Source organism: Anopheles coluzzii, chromosome 2, assembly GCF_943734685.1.
Source record: "Anopheles coluzzii chromosome 2, AcolN3, whole genome shotgun sequence".
NCBI classification, from domain to species: domain Eukaryota; kingdom Metazoa; phylum Arthropoda; class Insecta; order Diptera; family Culicidae; genus Anopheles; species Anopheles coluzzii.
In genome coordinates, this window is record NC_064670.1 from 105,986,584 (window position 1) to 106,011,080 (window position 24,497).

The 24,497-nt window shown below is 44.0% G+C and overlaps 1 protein-coding gene across 3 annotated transcripts in view; it reads right to left on the reverse strand.

Moving 5' to 3' along the window:
• LOC120948953 (zwei Ig domain protein zig-8) overlaps nt 1-24,497 on the reverse strand; it is a 212,108-nt gene that overhangs the window by 79,297 nt on the left and 108,314 nt on the right. For 2 of the 3 annotated variants that reach the window (XM_040365835.2, XM_040365834.2), the window contains exons 5-6: nt 17,955-18,044; nt 9,327-9,494 (exon numbers count right to left, since the gene is read on the reverse strand). In XM_040365835.2, the coding sequence (XP_040221769.1) occupies nt 9,327-9,494; nt 17,955-18,044 (258 nt within the window). The remainder of the gene's footprint in view (nt 1-9,326; nt 9,495-17,954; nt 18,045-24,497) is intronic. The other variant, XM_049606790.1, reaches the window with a different exon arrangement.

Here is a 24,497-nt window from a genome sequence, read left to right on the forward strand (position 1 = left end):
GACGATTTTACTATTAGGAAGATTATATTGGTTAAATTTCTTGCGGTCAATCACTTCTGGAGAATAAAGGAGAAGTAATTGCAGTCTACTCTGTGTTCAGAAACGTTGATAACCGTTTTCATTGTTTGCCATTCCGTGACCACAAACCACTACCGTTTGCAACGGTCCTGCTGGAAAAACGAAAAGTTTAACATGTTCGAACTGGGTAAAAGAAGTCCTAGTTACTTTCAATTAAACACTGAGAATAAAATGGAACATTCAATCGACACACACTGGTACAATATGTATACCGTCCTTTTCTTATAACCCGGCGACGAATGATAAATTAGATCCTTGGATTGAATCAGCCACGTAATATTCTAATTAGATGCTAATTCTTATAATATTCTAAAATGAAATGAGTGCAAAATGCTGAACAAAAATCTCATTAACTCCATAGCAACGTCCATCGCTAAACATAAACAATGTTCCCTTTAACTGTCAAAATTTTCCCATGGCTTTCTGTCATTTTACTCTAAACACTTCGACCTGTTTTCTTTCAAGGACCTTGATTACACCAGAGAGTACGATCAATGTAGCCCGGCCTTTAAAACTCTTGATGAACTTTCCTTCGTTTAAAACATCTGCTTCAGGAATTCAAACAATTATTAAACATTAGTCGTTTTAAAGTAAGAAAATTGAATGATTAATCTTAGTATCAATTTTACAGCACAGTTTTAACCCAACATGTTTTCCTATACCATTGTGTCATGTTTAAGGCAAGGTTAGGGAAAAACAACTTTAGAAAAAAAGTCAGGCATAAAATACAAGTTGCAACCGAACTACTGAAAACCTCCCATCCTGAAGCAAAAGCGTACAAGTCGAGCTCTATTATGCTCCAGTATCGTCTTGTCTTATTATGCTCCGCAGTGCTTCGTTTCGAAATGTTCTACTGCGTTACTGCCGTTACCTGCACACTACTCGCGCATAATGGTAAGCGGCAAAAGTTCAATGAGTGCTGCTGTTGGCCGTTTCCAGGTAGCGTAACATACACAAAAGAAATTTCCAAAAGGAAGCAGCAGTCGTCTCACGAGCAATGGAAAAAAAACAACAACAGAAAAATAAGAAAACAACAACACGGGGGCGTTACAGGAGTGTCCTGTCTGAGTTCTTTTCCGGCCGAACGGACGCTGGGAAAGAATATTAATCGGGGCGCCATTTTTCTTGCCGCGTGACAGCTTCGCAAGGCAGAAGGGGTTGTGCTGTTGGACGGTCTTTTCTTCTTCTTCTTCTTCTTCTTCTTCTCTCCAGCCCGGAAATACAGCGCTATACAGTGCTGGTGAGCAAGGACATCCCTTCCTTCCCCGGGACAGCAGTAGCAGGTTGGCCGGTCCGGGCGCAACCAGTTTGCATCAAAAATCGCATTAAAATTCAACGAAACTCAACAACTTCCTTCCCGTGTTGCGTGCCCTGCCCGAAGCAGTGTAGTGAGTAAGTGTACACGCTTCCTGGGCAAGCGGGCTCCTCGAGTGCGTCCGCAGTTTGTTGTGCACGTGTCTTTGCTGCTTCGGAAAAAAAACAACAAGTGCGCGCACAAAGTCCTCACTACCAGATGAAGCGGAAGCGTGTGAAAAGTGTGCGCGATCCTTCAACCCAGCAGGGGGAGGGGGTGTAGCTTTTTGTCCGGTTTTTGCCTCCCCCATTCCAGGTCACCTGTACCCTGTTTTATCACCAACACCGCATGATTTATGGGTGTTTCAAAGAGTGCTGTTTGCACTTTCTTGTCCTGCCCTTTTGGGCCATTTTGCTCATTTTGAGAGAGTGTGTGTGTTTGTATATGTGCGAATAGCCGTTGCCCTTTTTCCTTCGCTCCTCATTGGGCCACAAACTTACTCGTCCGGGAAGCATTTATTTTACATTTTCGCAGGGATGAGCGCAAGTGGCAACCGTTTACACAGCGTCCTTACCAACTAGGGCAAGCTTTGCACACCGTGGTTTGCGCTTTTTTTTCTTTTGCGCAAACTTCAAAGGTAACGCGCGAGGTAAGCGTTCGATCTGTGAAGGAGCTACTGCTGCCCGTTGCAAAAGCTGCAATTGCGCTCACTTAGCGAGCAGTTTTGCAGCCCGCGAGCTTTATGAGGAGCGGAGGCGTGCTTGGGCTAGATCTGGTGCACCCTGATAACGGCGTTCACCGCGTGCAGGGCTGTGCTCTTTTTAGCATATTTATCTGCTCACTCGGGCACCATTCACACTGACATGCATTTACATTGCAAACGAACTGGCTGGTGCAGGGGTTCGGCAATGGAAGGTAAGAGGGAAATGGTTGAAAGCGATTTTAAATCTTTCCCAGTGTAGTGCTGTGCTGCTTGCTTTGCATTGCAAAGTAACGTCGAAGAATATGCAGTGCAAATAGCCTCTGCAGTACTGAGCCAATTTCAAAGTAAAGGAGTGTTTTAATGAGTCGTGAGTGGAATTTATTTAGGATAAAATATTGTTTCATTTACAAGATAAAAACAAAGGTTGCAAAATAGGCAAAATAATCGAATGAAATGAGTAAGGAACACCGTTGTGGAATGGAGCCAAGGTGTGGCAAACACATCAATGATCAAGCACTTTTAGCAATGATTTCAGCTAATTAATAACAACGGCATTGTATAACTAAGAAAACAAAATTAAACAGTTTGATTACTATTTCTTCAACAGAAGCTACAATGCTCCCATCCGCTTAATAATGAAACGTCCTGCAACATCCCTAATAACAGCTTTCTGCGTCATCTTTCCCACAAGAATCTTATTACATTCCACGGCATGCACGATTAATAAACATAGATCAGCATTCGGCCAAGCATAACGTGTGCTGCGCGTAGCCGTACCGTTCCTGTACCGTTGCTTTTGCAATCGAGTTATGTTTCAATTTCCTTTCAGCATCATTTGCAATATTCATCCATCCAGGCGCGGGACGCGGGGCAAGGTGCGTGGAAGGTGACCACATCCAAACCACCGAAAGTGTAGCTGTATGTGTGCTGTCGAACGAGATTGTGGTTCGTGGTGATCAATCTCCTGTCGCCGTAGGTTATGCGGCAGAAATATTCCCCCACGACTACCACCAATGGCTCGACGGTGACGCGGTGCACACCATCGACACATAAATTGATGTCAGTTGATGTGATAGTTGCTGGCACCTGTTACGTTATGCATTAATATGATAATACAGGTAGTTTGTTTCGTAACGCCCAAACTAGTGGGGCTGCGCCGGGCTAGCAGTGAGCAATTTATTAGTTATGAAAGACAGTAAATAAGTGAGTTGTAACAGTTGGTTATTAATTTACTTTGATATGAGTGTATCCGAAGGATTAAGACATTATTTAATTTGGGAAAAAATGTACATAAGTTTAAGCAGCAAACAATTTAATGTATCTTCTGTACCATATTACCATTGGGCAAGGATATCACGCAACGTTCACAAATGTTTGCACCTCATTAACTAATCACTTTTAAACATGCTCTTTCCTACGCTGAGCCAATAAACCTTGTTGTGGGAATGCTTTTCTACCACAATGTCTATGCTTTCTGTAAGTGGTAAGTGTACTTTTGTGGCTTGTTTTCGTACAAAAGATTCCACTTGATGACTCCATTCTGTCTGCCAATCAATCCATAGCACCAGTTTGTACGCTTCTGCATGCGTAACTGTCTAGTCGGAATAGCAGGTCAGTATTATACCGAATACAGACAGGACTTTCTCAGACATTACAGAAGAGCAGTCAACACACTCAAGAAGTAGATAGTAACGATGGGAGCGCTCGATACTAGGCTTGGGCAGCAAGTGAAGCACAAAGACGGATGATGGTTACGAAAAATAAGCACACCAGCAAACGTGACAAGAAACAACCACCCGGCCCCCTCTCCCATCAGAGTGCTGCAGTAGTATGTGCCTGTCTGGTCATGGTACGCTGAGCTGTGACGGAAAGTGAATGCGGCTGACTGGCTCACTGCACTAAAGTGCTTTCGCTTCTTTTCATGTGGTTTAATAGTGGGCCCAGACGCAGAAGATCCACCGCCAAAGGGTGACTTATCAGCAGGCAGTATCTCTGCTTGAAACCGCATGCAAGTCTCTGCCGGTAAGGTAGTGTTGCATTACAATTTCAGTGGACGGTTTTTTTTCTCTCTCTCTCTCTCCTTCTCCCTCGATGCAGCACAAACCTTGTGTAATATCATGCACACGGTAAGCGATAAAAGCTACCGGGATGAGAGCTTAAGAGCGGTAAGAGCAGATAAGAGCAGTGGTCGCCTGCAGTGGTCGGCTGCTTTTGGAACGCAAAGAGCTTTTCTGGTAGGCTAGAGCTGAGCGTGAGCATGAATAAGTAATTCACATTGTCACGTGGCGCCTCGCAAGCAGGCCTCCGGGTGCACCTTCCCGAATCCTTCGCCACACACGTTCCCCTGGCCATGTTTCCCTGGCGAAAGATTAGCCCAAAATAGCGCGTCTTTGTTGCTGGGACGGGCTCGACCGTGTGTGGAGCCGACTTTGCGCCTGGCGGGCAGGCAGGTAATCTGATTTTCTGCCCTCTGCATCTGTCTCGCTGTCCGGTATGATACGAAATGGAACGCACAAAAAAAAGGTGAGCTTCATTTGATAACAGGCCCGGTGGTGCCCGGTGGCGATGGGGCAGTTTTGTAGCTGTTTTTTTGTTGTAGTTGCTTCTTCTCTATATGATCTAAGGTACACCACAGTTCGTTTCGTGGAGAAGCTTAATCCTTCTCCACTGTGGGATATGTAGATTCGGAATTTATACATTCATCATTCTTTTGGAAGTGATGTTTTCAGGAGTTATTAGATATGGAACAGAGGAAAAAAACGGTCGAAGCAATTTCAATTTGACATTTTTGTTAAATTAAAATACTTCAGGAGCTAGCTTTATATTGCCTAGCTTTGTACTGAGTTGCTTTGTTGCCTAATGAACGCTCCCTAGCTGTTACAAAATGTACAAAATATGTAACTGAATGTCAGGACTGATACCACCTGGCCTGTTCCTTCTGTAAACTCCAAAAATTTGAAAATAAAATAGTCCTCACTTGTTGAATTGGTTAATCATTAAAGCATTTCTTTTCAATATTGTAGCACTTGTCTTTTGTCAATTTTGTTCGACTCTGTATCACATAATTCCTGATACATCTTAACATTTACATCATCTTGCTGCTGCGGCACGTAAAATATAGAGTCTATCGTTAAGTATCTGTTAAACAATCTCCTATGAACGATGCTCCAAAACTGCTGGGCTCAGCTGCCAGTTTTTTATAGCCATCCCATTCAATCCACTCCATTCATTCTTCTTCCCCCTGGTGGCACACCATTAACGCAAATGAGCTGCTGCTCAAAAAGGTATCTAAAAATCATGCGGCAAACGACAACATTTCACCACGCTCCCGTCCTTCACCGAGGACGGTGGTGGTGCGCATTACTGCAAATTTAACCCATGTTACAGATTGCAACGTTTGCGACGGACAGATAGTGTGTGTGCGTGTGCGCACGTTGCGGCAGACCCGATCAAAAGAGTTTGAAAAGCCCGCCCAAAGCCCAACCCGCGTGGGCCTATCGGATGCGGGCATCGGACGCTTACACGCTTCCAACGCACGGCCGTTTGCTGATCGACACGTTCCATCGACAGGCAAAATCAACCGACCGGGCAGACAGAAAAGCAGGGCTCTGGAAATTGAATTTCAACTCTTCAACACCGCACGCACATTCGCGTGAAGCAACAGGAGAGCAAACGCACTCGCACCGCTACAGCGCTCGATCAAGGTTTGGAGCGTATTTCCAAACCAATCCACCGCGTGTCGGTGAAAGTTCAATCGCGCCAGTAAACAGAATGCCGGCAGGGAACCTGGGCCCGTTTGGGTGAAAAAGTTTCTCGTCCGCTATCAAAGCCGCGCGTAAGAAAGCCAAGAACGTCGAACGCAAAGGCGTAGTGCCCTTGCGGGTTGGGTTTAGCGCTTGGCGGCTGTTCGCGTGATTGAATTGGTGCCAGAAATGCCGGCAATTACTTTCCGGCAGGGTGGGAAAACGGCATGCCGGTTCGGCAGCTCATCTTGCCGACGTGGAAGCTTTTCGGTAAATTTTCACCACATCTAAGCTTGCGCGTGAGCGGTGGCTTGAAGCAATCACTTACACTAATTTGCATGTTTTGCACAATAAAACACGAGTATCGATAGGGAAATATCTAATAAATGCGGTTCTTTATGTTTGGTGGAAATTATTTTAATAATTTGGAGTAAAAAGGTAAAAATTAAAGCTTTTACTCATTGAACGAGTAAAATACAAGCTGTATGGCCGAAACAGTACAGAAAAATCACAAAATTGTCTTTAATTTCAATAGACTCCCTAATCAAACGGAACATTGAATGAAATTTTCCATAAAATTATCCAACCTCCACTTTCACCAGACTCCCGACAGCTTTCTATGGGGAAAAAAGTTTATTTCAAGCAGTTTCCAGTACCGCGAAACAACCAAACCATCTAATCATACGCACCATATCACGATGCAGCCCACCATTCGAGCCCTCGGCGCTAAATGGACTCATTCTAAATGTAACTTCCGCTTTTCGTAGAAAACCGCCCCGCTGGTTCCATAATGGAACGAATGCCGGCTTCAAGCGTAACGCCAAAATGGGAAGCCCAAAGGGAAGATTATTGTATCGAACGGAGCAGCACCAAAGTCTGAAAGTATGCGAAGGCGCAAGGCGGAAGGCGCGCAGGTAGCAACACGGAGCACACGTACCTGGGAGTGCGTGAGCACAAAACTTGCCCTACGACGACTGCATCGGAAGCATACCAAGTGCGAGTATAATCGTCCGTACAACATTAGCCGGATTATGCCGAATGTCTTTTGGTGTGTCGATTTCTTCCGCACCGAATGTTTCCAATCACGCGTCGGGTACACCATTTTGCTGTTGGTTGGAGGTTCTGCCTTTTTTTTTTTTTGTTTCGTGGCGTCTTCCGGTTCATGAAACAGCGAGATGGAGTTTATCAAGCTGAAATCACGTAAAACATGGAGCGTCGGTGGGTCGGTGGGTGGACCGTTGATTGGATTAATTGAGTGTGTCTCTGCAGGGAACTTTGCTATGAGTTTTGCAGCAGTAGGTGTTGCTAGAGAATTAATATGAATAATAATATGAGTTTTAACTAAGCGCTTAATGCGATATAGTTATGTATAGATTTGAAATACACACAATAAAAGTTTTCTGTTACGTTTTTATTCAAGAACCACATGTACAGTAGTACACAATTTACAGCAAAGATAAGCTTTGATACGCTTCATCCTGATCAGAACCAAACAAGATGGAACAAATCTTCATTTCAATCTCAGCACCGACAACCCGCACAACCCACCAAAAACCCCATTCCCACAGAGTTAGATTTCAATTCCAGAACAAGCACAATAAACATAAACATGCGCGTCCCTATGACTTTCGACCCCAAGCCCCCGGATGCAAATACCAGACAGCATGGCAAACTCCAATCGGAAGAATGTAATTACGAAGAGATTAGAAAGATTTTAAAGACGCTCCCGGTATCCTTTCCAAACGCAAAAAGGGGCCACCATCAAAAGTGGGACGGCTAATACAGAGATCACCCCGCCACACACACACACATACAGGGACGCCAGTACTCCGTGCTCGTGGTGTAAGTAAATGTCTGGCAAGCAGGGAAGCAATTCCATGGCACCGGTCGCTTGGGCACCAGCGTAAGCCCGGTTATAAATTCATAAAACTCATAAACCTTCATATCCGCCACTAATTTCACGCTCTGTGCAATCATTTTCACTTCATCTTTGGTATGTAAGTGTGGCACGAGCGAGAGAGAGATACCGGTTTCAGGATATGCTATGCTGTGTGATGTGCTTCCTTCTTCTTGCATCCCACAAAGCAAGAAGGCGGTCGTCCGTCTGATGAACTGCCGGATAGCGTTACTATTTACTTGCCAGCGAGCCTCGTCGTGTCTCGTCTCGTGCAAGTCGCAAGTGCTACAAATCACTAAAAGTCACAATTTTCTCAAGCTTTGGAATGTTTCTGCTTCACCTCCTTCCCGCTCACCGTGGAAGGAGGAGCTTCGAGTGTCTTACTTATGAAGTTCACTTCCGGAGCGAAACACGACGCAAGGCGCTAGGGGATGAACGGGTTGAAGCTTGGATAATGTTTTATGAAAATTTTCATTTCATTTCACTCCCATCGCCCCCTTCCCCCTTCACACACGTGATAGCATATGCTCGGTATGAGTGTGTGCGTGTGTGTGTGTGTTTACTGTGGGTTGAAAAGTTTCCGTCAGTGACGTCTGTAGCCGAAATGGTTAAAACTATCGTCGGGTTAGTTTACTGCCTTGCTGTCCGTGGACTCGTTGGCGGGTGAAAGAGAAAGCATATCCCCCCGCGTTATGGAGAAACTTTTGTAACCGAGCGATGAAAGTTCGTCGGCCGTTAGAATATGCCCGGCAGCCAGACAAACACACACACTTATATGAACATTTGCTCGATGAGCACTTTCGAAGCAGTTTTGCAAGCAAACGTTTGAACCTTGAAAGTCTGCGCGGGTCAGGATAGGTTGGCTCGGTGCTTACAGAGATGATGATTTCCAACTGTTTGTATGTTTGATCAGCTCGTGTTGGTTGGGAATGGCTTTGATGCGGAAAGTGATAGCTTATTCGAGACAGACCGGTGCAGAAGAACGTCATTTTAGTTCCGTGCGGGATCGTTGAGGGCATTGGAATGGTTAGAATATTGCTGTTTGTTATTGTTAGAAAGATGTTGTAGTGAATAACTGAATTGGTTATAGATAAAACAAGACATATGAAGCATTCCTATTTCATATTTCACGCAATAATTCATAATCACCACAATACAACAAATAAGATTGCACGAAATATGATCAGAAAAATCGTACAAGCCTCCGTAGTTGAAGTCAGTTGTCAATTGTTAAATAAGATCTATCGGTGATATTCTTCATGAGTTCAATAGCTTTTTTTATTCCAATATTACCCTAGCCTAAACTTTCTATTTCAATGAAGTTGTTGATGTTCTGAATGACATTTTAAGACACTTTTCTGGATGGTTTAGAAACGTACTCGAAACAATCAAACATGACGGCGTTACTGATGGCAGTTACTGTGATGCGCATATAACGATAAATTATTGCATATTTAATCGAATGCTAGTTCCAACAGGATTACAATTCGAAATGCTTTAATGTCAACGAGATTGAATACACTTATTTAAAAAACCACTCTCCAGTTACATTCGTTTCATAGTCACAAATAAACAACATTTTAAATAAAACAATGAAAAGGCTGTACTTACTTGACACTCGTAGGTACCGTGATCTCGGCGCTGCACAAACTTGATCTGTAGCGTCCACGTGTTGGAGCCGGGCGTGTGCAGAATCGCGAACCGTTCGTCGTTCGTGTACATCTGGGCGCCGGACGACAGGATGTGCCAATCCCGCCGTCTGATCCATGAAATTTGATTCTGCTCGCAGGACGACCCCATTAATCAGCGAGTAATTCGATGTGTTCATCGGTCGGTCAGATTTCCACGCAAGGTCATGTAAATGGGAAAACCGGAGAGAGGGAGAGAATGTGAAGAAATAGCACAAAAATACAAACAACATTAAAATGCGTGTCAAGTAAAGAACACAAAAAAAAGAGAGCAACCACCGCCCGCCGATGAACCGTGTGATCGACGAGCGGTGATAAATCTTGATAGCATTTAGCAAATAATACCGCAAAAGCGGAAGCGTGGCTCACCAGCAAGTGGTTTGCCCACAGTGTTTACGATAAGTTGCCCTGAAAAACGATGCCATTTTCTACCACCAATTACTACAGAGCCGGAAAGCGGCGAAGGTAGGCGGCGCGGCCGGATGTGCCGCCACAGCCAGCAAGCTTCAGGAATAGGAAAAGGGCATCCGAGAAAAAAAAAGGGGTGGACACAACGCACCAAGTGAGACGTGCTGGAATATATTATCTACACCAACATCATAAAAGTACGTCCAAGAAGTGGAAAAAAGAAACTGCCTCAGAAAACTTCCGCCATTCCCAAAAGGGGAATTCCTGTTTTCGTTTCAGCAACATACCGCGCCCAATATGCTGGTTCGTGGCACCGTTGGTGGTGGTGGTGGTGGTGCAGAATGCCGATAAGACACTCCACCGGGTGGGATGGTACCGAATGAAAAGAAAAGATTCCGATCGCAAAGGCGGCAGGGCACGGAATAGAGTTAAAAATGAGGGATGAATATGAATGAGTTGCTGCCGAACTTGCCGAACTTCCCTTTGTTCTGCTTCCGTTTTCAGCAGCCGGTTATCGGATCGGAAGGAACAGCCCGGTCACGCGGGGCGGACCCGGTGCCGCCCAAGATCAGCCAAACACATTCAACCGGTATACAAAGGCTTGCCGGTGCGAGGATGATATATTTGTAGAATTTTATGTTTGTTTGGGAAAAGTCTGTTTTGTTGGTTTTGTGTGTGTGTTTTTTTTTCGAGAAGCGAGAGCTTATAAACTTGAGTGAGAGTTTTGAGACGCAATATTTCATCTCTTTTGTCTTCTTTGAGAGTGTAAGATGATGAAATTTCGATGTATATAAAGTAAATTGTAGCGCTGAGGTCCTGGATCAACCTCAAACAAAAAAGGCTCATATTTTCAACTAAAAACACAACAATTATCACAAGAGTGTTTATCCCCTTCAACAGGTGAGGGACACTGTGGCTCAAAATTTCGTGGCAAATTAAAGCAATATTTGGCCGCTTTAAAATACACATTGAATCTCAGTGCCCCACATTAAACAAATTTGCGATACGTTAAAGTAAACACGAGCGTATGATAGGACACACATGAAAAAAACAAAAAAGAGAAACAAAAAAGATCTTCAAAATACTCTCCCCATAAATGTAAACATTTGCTCCCACGCGAGCGGGGGCCGAGAGCATTCAATTCCATAAATAATAAATCGAAAACATCATCGTTACGGCCAACCCATGTACAAGCATAAATTGCTCGGATTTTCATCACCCTTCAGCCGGCGAGCCGTACTTGATGCTTTTTTATTTTTTGGCCACAAAAGCTCCGACGAGTGGAGTGAAATCGGTTAAAAAGCAAAAAAAGGGGGTTACCATCGGTTGCGTACTTTTGCACCTATTTTTGTTTGCGGGATCCATCTTCTCGCAGAGCAGAAACACTTCCACACGTTTGACGCAATTTTTGGTGCGCCAGTGCGTGCAAAAGGTTGACTGATATCCATCATCTTACGCGCAAGCTGAATGCCAGCAAACCAACACCCAATCAAGCTTCAACCTGCAAGGCTGGCTGTGAAGGCATGTGAATTGTTTCAACAAAAACGTGCTCCAATATCTCATCAGCTGGTAGGGTTTTGCTTATTTTGTTCATTTTTGCCGGGTTTTTTTCTCTCTCTCTCGATTGGCTCCAAAACGAAGGCGCTACCGATTTGATTTTCTCTTTGTCTTATTTTGTTTTCGTTATTTGCTGTTTCCCCCCCTAATGCTGTGTACTTCTGTTTGCCCATTCCATCCATCGTTCATGACGGATAACAATCAATGCATTTGGTGGAAAATAAATATCGCTATCGAATGGGGGAAAGGAAACAAATCTCGCCTCACTGTTGATTGTCTGCGCTTTCTCCCAGTTTTGTTTGGTTCACGTTTCGTTGATTGTTAGCTTTGGTTCAGGTTTCGCCGATGTGTTTTTCATTTATTTATTTCGCCGAGATCATTTTAAACGATGCCTCAAGTGTTTCCTGCTCCTGCTCCATTAGCCTAGAGAGGCTTTTGTGTATTTGTTCATAATACGTTGGAACATAGTTGGATTTAACTATAAAAGCTGGTTTAATAAATTATAACTGAAAACTTTTGTTAATCCTTCATGAGAAATATCGATTTTTCCAATATTTTCTTTTTGCTATAAAACCTTCACTGTTCAGCCAAAATTCAATCAAAATAAATTCTCGCTAGTGGAGCGAAACAGATAAAGAAACGCTACTTAAAATTGCACTGATTTATAGCTACACGTTCACTTCCAAACGCGCTAGCTACAGCAGCTCCCGGAGCCAGTTGTAAACGGCAGTCAGCGCTTTGACTGGTGGAAAAATTTGATCCATTTTTTTGACTTTCCCAAGATGGGCGGTTTCCTGTTACGCTGCCAGGTTTCCCTTCCACACTCCCACCGCTCACCACTTGAAGCGGTGTTTCTGCTTCCTTCTGCTAAATTGCTAGCCCGAAGGCTGTCTGTTCCCACCCAGCAACGGCTCTCCGCGCTTGAGTTTTTGGCAGTTTGTTGGCTTCTTCTGGCCCAGCGTTTGCGAAACATCATTCACTCAGCCCATTCTTCAAAGCTAAAAGCTCTTTCATCGTGCTATCCGCTCGTTACTGCTGCTTGCCGGCTGCTTGGTATTAGCAACGTAAAGGCGAAGGCGTTGACGAAAAGGAACAAACACAGGCACACACACACACAGACATACACACAAAGCGGCAACGAACCCGATGCAGCATCCTGTTTTTGGTCGGAAACATCACAGCTCTTTGCGAGTCAACGCGTGCTTAATGTTCTATTTTATCGCCAATCATTTTTCCTAATGGTGGGCACAGCACCAAGCTGCCGATGCTTTGCCGGGCGGAGCATCAGCTGGAATGCTTTAGCCATTGGCTGACGAGCTCGTTTTATCCTTTTTTTTGCTTCTCTCTGTTCTCGTTCTATCGTTCTCGCCAATACATGTACGCAAACCGAAACAAGAATCCAGGCTCAAGTTCCTCAAGCCTCAGACAAGGATAAAACAATCGCGACACAGCCACTTGGAACGGCGTCGTCCATCAGCAAACGATCTATTTACTGAAGGGAAGGGCAGGGATGGAGCGGCTGACGTCCGGAGCGAAATGCGTGCCTATTCCGAGGGCACCGAAAGAAGTTTTTACCTCCCCCAGCGAGTCTGCCAGCAGTCTGCCTTAATCAAATCAACATTCAATTCCTGCTGGGCCCTGCAGCACTTCCCGGCACAGCGCGCCCGAGCGCGTTGACAATCGAATATGATAAACAGTGCGCCCATTTGCTGCCCCAGCCCCAGGGTTTGCGGGGCACAAAATGGGAAGATTTATGGCACAATATTGAAGTGTTATTACCAGTAATTCGAGTGGTTCAGTGACAGAGAGCGAGACAGGAAGCGGAGGGAAAGGTTCTGTGCGTAGTAGCTTATTGATTGCTTGGTCGACTAATTTTATGTCGCAAACTTTTAACGATCCTCGGTCGCCCCTCTCCGCTCGCTTTTTGCACCGTTTGCCGATCGAGTTTTGGGGCAGTAAAAGGCAGGGCACAGCACAAGAGGGAAGCATTAAAAAGAGAGGATGCGTTTAATCGCAATCGCAGCTGTAGCAACAGTTCGTAGCGGGCAAGCAGTTAAGCGATGGTGGTGTGAAGATTTTAAGTCTTTATTACAAACTAAAATCTATCGCTTGGATGGAGGAGCTGTGTTTGCACAATAATATGTGTGAGATGTGGCAGCGTTTCGGGAGCGTTGTTTGTAGTGTAAAATGGCTTAATGACAGTTTATAGCTTTATGATAACGATTGATAGGAGACACATTGAATAGTAGGTGTACATGATCGCAAATTTATGATGCAATTCGACACATTACATTCTATCATTACTACGAATAATAATCACTAGTTGCGATTAGAAATAGTGGTATAATTTACCTTGCTATCTGATTGTAAATTTCATATTATAGTGAATTATTTGGGCAGTTTTTTTTTTTCGGTAGTGTTGGAACCTCGCACCAAAGGTATCCAACTACCTGTCATAAACGGGATATTTAAAACGAGCGTTTTTCTAAACCAACCGCGGAAAACCGACAAATTTTTTGGCGCGTAATATTGTAATAAATCGTTTTGGCAAGAAATTTAATCCGCCTTGGTTTTAGTTCCCAACAGGCACCATAAATATGTAATGGATCAAATGTATTTTATTCGAGTCGCATAGCACAAATACAATTACCGTTATGCTTCAAATTAAAGACAGCTTCAATTCCGGACATTCGGCATGCTTTTATTGAACATCTTCATATCTAGTCCCTGGCCATACCCCTTTTTAATTTCATATAATGTCCATGATGTGCTAGAATATATTTAAAATGTGTATAACCCCTAGTAGGGCCTGATACCACAGTAAATAACTATTCTCTGTCGGTCAGTTCACCACCAGAGGCATTCTTAGCAGCTTTGCTTCAAACCCACGGCCATGTTATTTCTTCGATAATTCCTTTTAATCGCGTCCACGTGCACTAAAATACATCGGAATATCTGGTGGAAGTAGTTGTCAACGTGAAAACATTAGCGTTTTATCATATTGTGCTCTTAATTTCATTAAAACACTTATTTAATACTGTCCGGAATTCGGAGCTTGAATTCCGAAATATGTCCGGAATATTGTTTGTCTTGATTTTAATTCCGGAGAGCCGAAGAAAATAACAACGATATTTGATGATAGATGTGCCCAATGCCTTAATGGCTGTACAGGAAAGACCTTCAAATCGCGCAGCAGTACTTCGGTTCAATGTAAGAGAAACACCACACGCAAACCCCATTGTCAGTAAGACCGTTCTCTTGTCGACCCAGGAAGGAAATGACCATCAGAATTTGTTGTCCGGACGTAAATATAAGTGAAAAACAAAAAAAGGTATAGTGTGTGTTATTATGAAGATTATAAATGAAATTTTGAGGCTTTGCTGAATATGAATCAAAACGTTCGTAATTTGAAACATGAGCTTGAAACTGTCCTGAATATGAATCAAAATATCTTTGCAGTTTTATGAGTTTTTGCTGTGTTTCGAGTAAAGTTATTGGAATTCTTAATTTTTTCACAGTTATGATATTTTTTTTTACGAATTAGATATGATTTGGTGAGAAAATATTACATGCTGAACATGCCTGAAGTGTCCGTAAATTGAAGCAGTACGGTACATGTGGCTTCTTTTGTTTGATATTGTCCAACGATTTGTGAACAGACAATTCCATGCAAACAACGCAAACAGACGTTCAAGGTCACCAAAATGTTAAAGTTCATGGCAATGCTTCACCGTCACGTGACGAGTTCGGGTCAACCCTTCGCCATCGGGCCCATCAGAACAGACACAAACCCACGTACCCGGTTGACAATAAAATCTCCTAACCGTCGTTGAGTCATGGCCCCTTTTTCCTTTCATCCTTCAGCAGCAGAGCGGAAACACCCGCATACGTAGTGGAACGTTCAGGCTCACGTCCCCCCCATCCCCTGTTTTTTTACAATGCACATATGCCCAGAACGACCCATTCCCGAGCGAACCCATTCACCCATCCACCACTGTCACCGAGCAAAAACAAAACCAGCCGCACTCGATCACCCCCGCACACACAAAAAGGCGAACACAAAGCAGATGCATTACGGTCGGCGAACAATGGAGAGCCCCTGTCACCCCCGTGCAGTACCGGGTCCAGGGCGGAGAGAACAAAAAGATGAACTAAAGAAATGCTATCACCTACAGGACGGTTCAATAGCTGGGGCTGGGGAGCCAGGACATCTCATAAATAATCACTAACGTATGCAAACTTTGTGTTTTTGTGAGGCGCTCTCGTTCTTCCCGCCCTGAATGAGAGGGGATGGCATTTTTGGGCAGGGTAGAGTCCACGCCAACCATTGCCATTGAAAATCTGTTTGCCCAGATGGGTGAGCGCAAAAAGGAGAGGAAGGAGCATACAAATTATTTCTTCTTTTACAAGACCTCCCCACACCCGGCACAGCCCGGGTCACGGGCGGAAACTGCACAACAGCAAATCATTCAACTGCTAACTGCTAGCCCCACACGGTAGCGCTCCACCTTCTCAGCAAATAAGTTATCATGCACATTAAGATAAATTATTACCCCAGCAGGCGTTTGTTTCACTTGCATTGCCACACTGTCGTTGCAAGTGTTTATGCTGTGTGTTGTGCTTTTCTGTGCGGAAGGTTGTAAATGCATAGGCTAGTATTTCATCGGGGCTTTTTTGCATATGCCCCTACAAAACTCATGAACTCGCACGCTTTGCACACTGCCCAAAACCTCAACCACAACACCCCATTGGTTGGGGCTGAGTGTGTATATTTTTGAACAGAAAATTGTTCAGCCTTTTCCAAGAAAAACCAGGCCAACGGATCATCCCGGCTCACCCCAAACCAGGCACCGGATCAACCGTAACGGTATTGAATTGCATTCTTCTAATCCGTCTGGGGCTGGGGACGCTCCGCAAATGGCTGGATTTTTCACCAGAATAAATGTTTACCCTGCCGTACCGGGCGGCCTAACCGAGGAACAGGAATTTGGACTTGTTTTGCGATTTTTGTTTTGCGTTATGGTTGGCATTGTTTTGTGCTGGGAAATTATTCCAGGTTTTCCAAACCGGGTACCGAATTGTTTGTCGGTACCACGAACCGAGTGCTGCCCGCGTACCGTAGTTGCTCGACGTTTATATTCTTTTCCTTGTTGGATTTCTGCTCGTCTAGAAAGATTAAGGCTGCAACTGAGGCTTTTTGGTACGGTCGTTTTTTTTCCTTTCAAAAATCGACCTCGTTTGCTTCTAAATTTGTTCGAAAAATACACACACACACACACACGCTAAAACGCCGGTAGGCCGGTAATGTGTTTTTCTCTGCCGCAAAAGATAGGCGCAAACTGGGCGTGCCGGCACAGGCGCTAGCCTAATGAGGATTAGCGCTACCCAGATACTGCAGTGAAATCGTTGGCCCTCGATGGTCGTAAATAATCGCCATAAATCAATGGAACAAAGCTTGCAGTGTTGCAGGTCAAAGTGGTTCCATTTTTGAGAGAGAGAGATAGAGAGAGAGAGAGAGAGAGAGCGAAGAGGCTAAAGGAAACAAAAACTTCCGTTAGGACACAACACAAAATGCAACAAACTCGACAGAATGCTTTGTAAAATGAGAAGCGCCGGTGTGCATTGTTCGGCCCTATCATTTCATTGATGTTTTTCGTGGCAACTGTTATTACGCTTTGGCATTGGGCGCGAGCTTTTAATTGGCCCCAAGCTCACGTTAAACTATGGAAACACACAATTAAGCGGTTCATTACACGTGGGTCGAAAGGAAGTGTGTAAGTGGAACATACAAAACTGCGCCAAACAATAACGAACGTACACGGGAGAGAGTTTTTTTGCATTTTCCAGCTCACCAAACCCGATGAATTGTTGTAGCTTGTTGTTCAAGGTTCAAAGAGCTTTCGTTTTGTTCCCGATCCCGTTTACAAAAGGAGTTGGGCTGAGAAAAACGAAAAAAAAAATGTGTGTGAACCGTATGTAACCGGCTAGCCGTTAATTAAAATAAATGCATAATGGGTGCGTAACGAGGGCCGAACATGATGCAACCATGTTGCAGGTGACCTTTTTGTTTGAAATTAAATGTCTCATTCAGGGCAGCAGAAGCACGAGTGTTGAATTTCTTCGTTTTCGTTTTGTTAAATAAAAAATATGTGCGAAAATTGTAACGCCTTTGATGTGCTTTTTTCATTGATATTGGATGTCGATTGTAGCAAATGGTATTACGCAAGATAAAATGGCATTCGTAGCAGGGCAACAGGTCGTTAAGTCGATTTAAAAAAAAAACTACAAACATATTTTTAAAAGGTGGATAAGGATGATGAGTGATGCTCATAAGTGATATAAAACAAAATTATAACAAAGAAAACAATTATTAAATCGTGTAATGAATGAATTAATCCAATCGAATGATCCACAGATTCAATCATTTTCCTATTAAATATGGTTTGTTTTTGCGAATGCATCACAACGCAGCGATGCAATCGCAACGATCGTCCACTGTATGGAGGATACTTTATAATTTAATGTGTTTTTTTTTTTGGGTGTGCGAACAGTGAGAAGGAAATGCAAATCAAACACTTAGACAAACCCAATTTACACCCACTCTGTCCACGCCGGCCACTTTGCACACCAGGAACGCGACTCCACCGAGCTGGACGGTTGTGTTGTGCGCCATCACCTGTAAGAAAAGATGGTAAAGAAAAGAAAAACCAGTAAGTACTTTATTTTTGTTGTTGTTGAACAGAACAAGACGGGAAGTAATGAAACTTTTTAGAATAGAATCAAGCCCACTCAAATTAAATTACATCCACGCACACGTGGCCACCCGTTTGAATGATGCGGAATGGGGGGGGGGGACTTTCTTATAAATACAAATAATCATCATTTATCTTCGTGATTGATGAGTGCGAGGTTTGTGCTAATCTATCCACTTCCACTCATCAAAGAGTGTGAACGGACAACCGGGACATTTGGATGGAGCGATGTGATCACTCGTGTTTGCGATGCTTTTCGATGCGATGTTATAATAAATTAATGTAACGGGAGCCGCTGGTTTTCTCGTGGCGGTAAATAGACAGCGAAGTTTTGCGTATCCTTCGTCCACAAGTTTGATGAATTAGATTAAGGAATAATTGTCGTAAACTTTCAACGGTGTACATGAGATGGTTAAAAATCATTGAAGTGGGAAACGTCATCTATCATAAAAACGTTAAATTATGGCTGAAAATTGATAAAATTGCTGTAATACAAGCAGGCGTGAAACACTCTTCAAATTCTGAGTTTAAAGAAAGGCAAATACGTATTTGTAATATGTTGGTTGTACATTTTAAAGCTAATACCATCACGTGAGCATGGCTGATCCTAGCTTTAATATGAAAATATCATAATTTGCACGAGTACACCCAACCAAAGCCACCACCTGCAACCTCAGGTGCGCAACGGTGTGCGGTACCGAAGCCAGGCCCCCGACAATGCTGCCGCACTTGGCAGTTGAAGCGCGTACGTAATAATATGCAAATAGAGGCACGGGGACATAAAAATCTACTCTGAAAATTTGTGCCGAACGAAAACCGATCCCTGGCATGAACCGTTCGACGGGGCGCAGCGTAGGTGCAGCGTCTTGACGACGTAAACGACCCATAAAGTATACGGCTGCCTGCATAATGCCGCGCGGGAGTAAAATGGTCACCGTAAAAGTGGCTGAACTCGTCCATGTATTTGTGTGTGAACATGTGTATGGATTTGTGTGTGTGTGTGTGAGAGAGTTTTCCATTTCGGATAGCATTTCCATTCCGTTGCCGCAGTCAATATTTGTCAAATGTTTGTGAAAGATTTATTTCCTGCTCCTGTTTCTGCTTCATTCCACACGCGTGTTGGTGTATAAATAATATTTCACCAGCTTTTCTACGTCCTCCACCTCTGGTTCCTCCTTTAGCCGGTTTGGATCTTATCGAAGCCGAGGTAAAGCAGGTGGATAACCGATTTTGGTTTTGCAAACGTGTCCTTACAAGTGAGGGCTTGAGCTGCATGCACACCTTTTGCCAAGCCAGAAGGTAAGCGGGGCGTGCTAAGGGATGGGAAGCTTCGTTTGCAACGATACGGTGGCACACATACACGCACACACACAGGCGCATTACTTCCGGCATGCTCGACGTTCGTTACCGGGTTGTTGTTGCTAGACGGGAAATGCAAATTTAAGAACGTTCTGTCAGCTTGGCAGGATTTGCGTGCATCGTTGCTGGATTTTAAGTGAAGCAAATCACGAAAAGGACAACCTTCTTTGCCGACAAAGTTCTAAAAAGTAAGACACAAAGTAACGATATCGAGTGTCTTGAAACTTGTTTTCTACTTATTGCAAAAATAATCATGATTGATTGATAATTCCGAGAGATGAACTCAATTACTCTAGGTTGGTAATGTTTTAGGAGTCTTTAGTATGAAACGATAATAAAAATGGATGGATAAAACAAAAAAAATACACCAAATATACTCAGGTACTGTTTCGAGAATGGTTTCCAAAGCGTCCATTATCGATGGAATAATCTTGCATGATACTCACATCAAATTTGCCCGATTCATTGCGTTTAAGTTCTAACAACTGGACATTACGATCCTATATTTTCATACAATCTGTTAACGAGATTATGCCATGCATTGAGCCACACCCAACAGCCAATAAAAACGGCCCCAAAATACGTCCGAAAAAAGCGGGCACGTGACTAATGAAAAACGAAACAATGGCAATGTTGGCAATCATCAAACGATCTCGACCTGAACCTCGAACCGACTGTGCAAGGGCGACAGTTCATTTATCAACAATTTAATAAAGCATATCAATTTAACCGGTGTCACGAACAGTCCCATTCGCTTGGTTTGCTCGGTCCGAAAGCTAGCTAATCGTTGCCCGGTCACTGTTCACCCTCCAGTTTGCCGCTGTACCGGTGATGGTGGTGCTTTCGTGGAAAATAAATGTTTCACTTTTTTTTACATTTACCATTTGCCACTCAGCGCGCAGTGCGAAAAAGGCGAGTGAAAGGTTTTTCATTTTAAACTAGATGGAAAAGTACCCCCCCCCCCCCGTTCATGAGGGTTATGATATGTGACATTGTCGCCCAGAGAAGTACAATTATGAACCGTGCGAACGATAATATCATTCCCAGCGGCAATGGGACCAATGATTTATATGGTGTTTTTTCTGTGTGTGAGTGCTTGTTTGAAATGTGTTTAATTTTGAACTCTTTTTTGTATGATGTTTGAAAATTGCCTCTTTTCAATGTGCAGAATCGTTAGTACAGGCGACATTACTAAATCATTGTGTTGCATAGAGGGAAGAAAACATATTTTCCGGTCCACTTTAAAAATAAAGATTACAATTTATGCCACCATGAATGTCAATCTTTAGGTTAAATTGTTTTCAACGTTCATTTAGAGAGGGGCATTTGATTTTAACTTATTATATACAAACAGGAATATGATTCAATTCCGATAACATGCATGAAACAAGTCTATTATAGCCAAAAGATTTTAATTGGATTGCAAATACCATTGGAAAAATAACAGTCCAACAGTTTTACGCACACAATCATAAACATTAGTCTCCCACGATGCACTGCGAAGCCTTGTTTATTTGGTTCAATCTTCTGATCGTAACCATGACGGACGAGTCCTAGCATCATTTGAATGGAACTTACGGTGACACATTTACATCCCAGATACGATGACCATACGGTGTTGTTTTTTTTCTTCCCTACACTCGCTCAACCGTATAACATAACAACTCGCTCCAACGAACTGCCAGGACCATAACTCACCGGAAACTGGAGCTCAAAATGTGACCAGACGTCCACCGGTATCATCGGCCTATCACATTTAGTTCGGACGCAAGCAAACGGACAAGCGACAGGCAGTTTTTATGCTGGGTCGTACAGTTTCGGTTTCCGGTCGAGTCCGATTGGGCCGCTTAACTTTGCCGCTCGTTATGCTGGCTTTACGACGTTTGATGGGTGTGCATGGGAATCTTTCCCCCCTCCACATCGGTAGATAAACAACCAGTACCAGGCGGCCTCGGTGACGAGCTTATTCCCAAGCACTGCACCACCGGTGTTCCCTCTCGAGCACGAGTGAGAAGAGGCTGGTGATGCGTGGGCTTAGGCCGTGTTTTTGAAAGTCATAAAACGGTTATAATTTTATTAGCACATCTTCGCTTTCGCACTAAGCTTGGACCCGACCTGGCAACGGACGAATTTGCTCGTGGACATCGTCCGGATCGTTCCCCGAGCAGCTCGAATGATCGCATCTGTTTTGAGCTGGGGATAATTTTTCTCCAGTCGTTTCTTCTAATCCGGCACTACGGGCATGGCATACGCAGCCAGTAGAGCTCACGCTGTGAGAAGTTAATTTTTCACCACTCACCCACTGCGGGTGGGTGGACATTTTACGGACAGGATGATGTATAACCGACCGTACGGCCTACCAATGGCCTGAAAGGAAACGGTTACCTCAGGACATCACCCTTGGCCATCACCCTCGCGTTTCCCATCGCGAACATCGATCGGGTGAGTGAGAAGAGTTTGAAGAATTACTTCAAAATTAGACGCAATCGAGCGAATACAGAAGCGAACCACAGGTCGAGCTTTCGGGGGTTGGGCTGGGGAATGTGCACAGTGAAGGAGGTGTACTTTGCAAACAACGGTTCAGAAGAACGATTTCCGGGTTTATGACAGTGGGGCAAGAGTTTTGGGATAAAACTTTCGACGCTCCATTGAATACGAGTGGAGAGTCGTTGAGCAACTGGAGGTCGAGGGCTGTTCAGGCAAACAATCGAGTCTGTATGGTTGAATGAATGGAGCCGTGCGGAAAGTGATGAATTTTACACGTCAGAAAAGCATCATCAAATATATGAAGGAGTGATTGAAATGTGAAATAAACGTTACGTTAGCGATTGATGATATATTTAGTTTGATGGAATAATGTAGGACTCAGAACATTACAGGAAAATAATATAAAATTGTTAATTCAGTTAATTAATATTCCAATAAGGACTAATAAAACATTAATATCAAGTCAAGTTTTCCAACTAAGTCCATCTGAAGACACGTATGAAAAAAGAACCATTCGTATTACATGTGACTTGAATATCTAGATAAATATAGGTCTATTTTTAGCAACAGCAATCATTTCACACATCTAAGTAGATACAATAACGTATTATTCCACTGTTGGGTATATTTGAAATAAAACACAAACACTTTTCAATTATTTAAACCAATCCACCAGCAAGCTGACGCCCCGTGGCCTAGACTACCTGAAAAGCAGCCCTGCTCAGATGCAGGAAAACTCTGCCATATCATAAGCAACATTAAGATATGCTCCGTCGCAAACGGGCCAACCCATAAACTAGCACACCTTATGACGATTGTTTTCCAAAAGTCCACTTTGTAGCAAAAAGTTGAACGTTTTGCGTCGTTTGTTTGGGTGAGTATAACAGTGTGCAAGTGGAAATAAAAGCGCACAAACACAAACAGAAAGGCCAAACAGGCAAGAGAAATAAAACGAAATCAGCCTCACTTTAACAGAGTGGGCCGTACCCCTTGCCGCCATGCCATGTTTGGCGCGGGCGCTCGTTTTTGCATTCGACATCAAACTTAAATAGCATAATCATTGGATAACTTTCCCGAGTAGACGGGTACGGTTCTCGTAAAACAGGCAAATTCATGGTTTGTCTCATCGAGACTCGTACTGCCGTTGTGGAAACTGTCCATTTGAATACAAAGGAAAGGATAGAAAGATACATAGAGACAAAAATATAGAGAGAGAGTAGCAGTAGTAGATAATGTAGGTGAAATGGGTAACCCAAAGAAAGTTGTGTTTTAATCCTCGCTCTTGGTTTGCAACTCTTTGTCTGGTGGTGTTTTTTTTTGCTTTCCTCACATCTCTAGTTGATTTTAGCTTTAGCAGAAAACTCGTTTGTTTTACCAAGTGTGCGCGAACAGCGTAGCGTGTACAATGTTGAAAGTAAGAAAAACAAAAAAAAAATCCCACCATGGCGCATGGCCGCTGATGTTGCCTCGGTTTTGCGGTTTTTGCACCGTGATTTGCGCCCTAATGCCGTACCCGCTAGTGTATCCCATCCACTGTGCCCGGTGCTGCACGAGCAGCGCCAACCCACGGCACCTCCCCTTTTGTCCGCGTGCCGTGTCATCGAGTGTCATTAAAAACGGGGGAAACCGATAACGCTGCCGAAGTTGGTGTCAAGAAACAAGGCAAGTTGTAATGTCGGGAACAATTTGTGAAATTGAAAAACTTTCCACTGTTACAACGTGTCGCCTATCGGAAGTCGGATGGGGGATGACCAGTACAGGAATTGAGGAGGGTGGACGGCAATGTGGAGCATTGAGCTGAAATCAAATGATGGTAAAGTTTCAGCTCCAGCCCTGAGTGCAGTACGGCTCCAGCATCAGATCCAGCGCAGCGGGAAGGAATGCATGAAGTGGAAAATCTCATTTGTTGTGTTCTCCACTGCTGCCGTGCCCTACCTTACATCTGCTATTCCATCCATCTGCGCGGGGACATCATTCATCTATCACGTTCTTGCAGAGCGCGTGTTTGAAAACTCTTAACCTGCGACCAACCTTCACTGCACGCCGTGCCCTGCCGCCAGATCAAAATGGTGCCTACAAAAGTTGACATTTTGCCACCGTAGTGTTCAGAATGCACGACACAAACGCTCGCCCCGACTTATTGCGAAACGAAGCACTACTTTGCGATTTCCGCCCGTCTCCCGAAACGCGGCACGGTATGACAAAGCAGGAAAGACGGCAAGCAGGGCTGTGCTCTGTATAATTTTTTGCGTGCTCTATGATAAAAGTGTCACCGTGAAATAGCTGTCACTCCGGTCCTATTTTCCCTTTGTCGTGCTCCCCCTTTTTCCTGCTTTCCCGTACCCGGGTTACGATCGCGTGTAAGTGAACGGTTTCAAACCGGTCGGGAACGCAGTGAGGATGACATCATTTGCTTCCTGTTACTAGTTATTTAATTCCTGCACTTCTTCTTGTCCCCACCCTGCGCGACAATAGCTCCATTTTTATGGCAAGAATGTCTCCCCACCCCCCCCCCCCCCCCCCCTCCACAA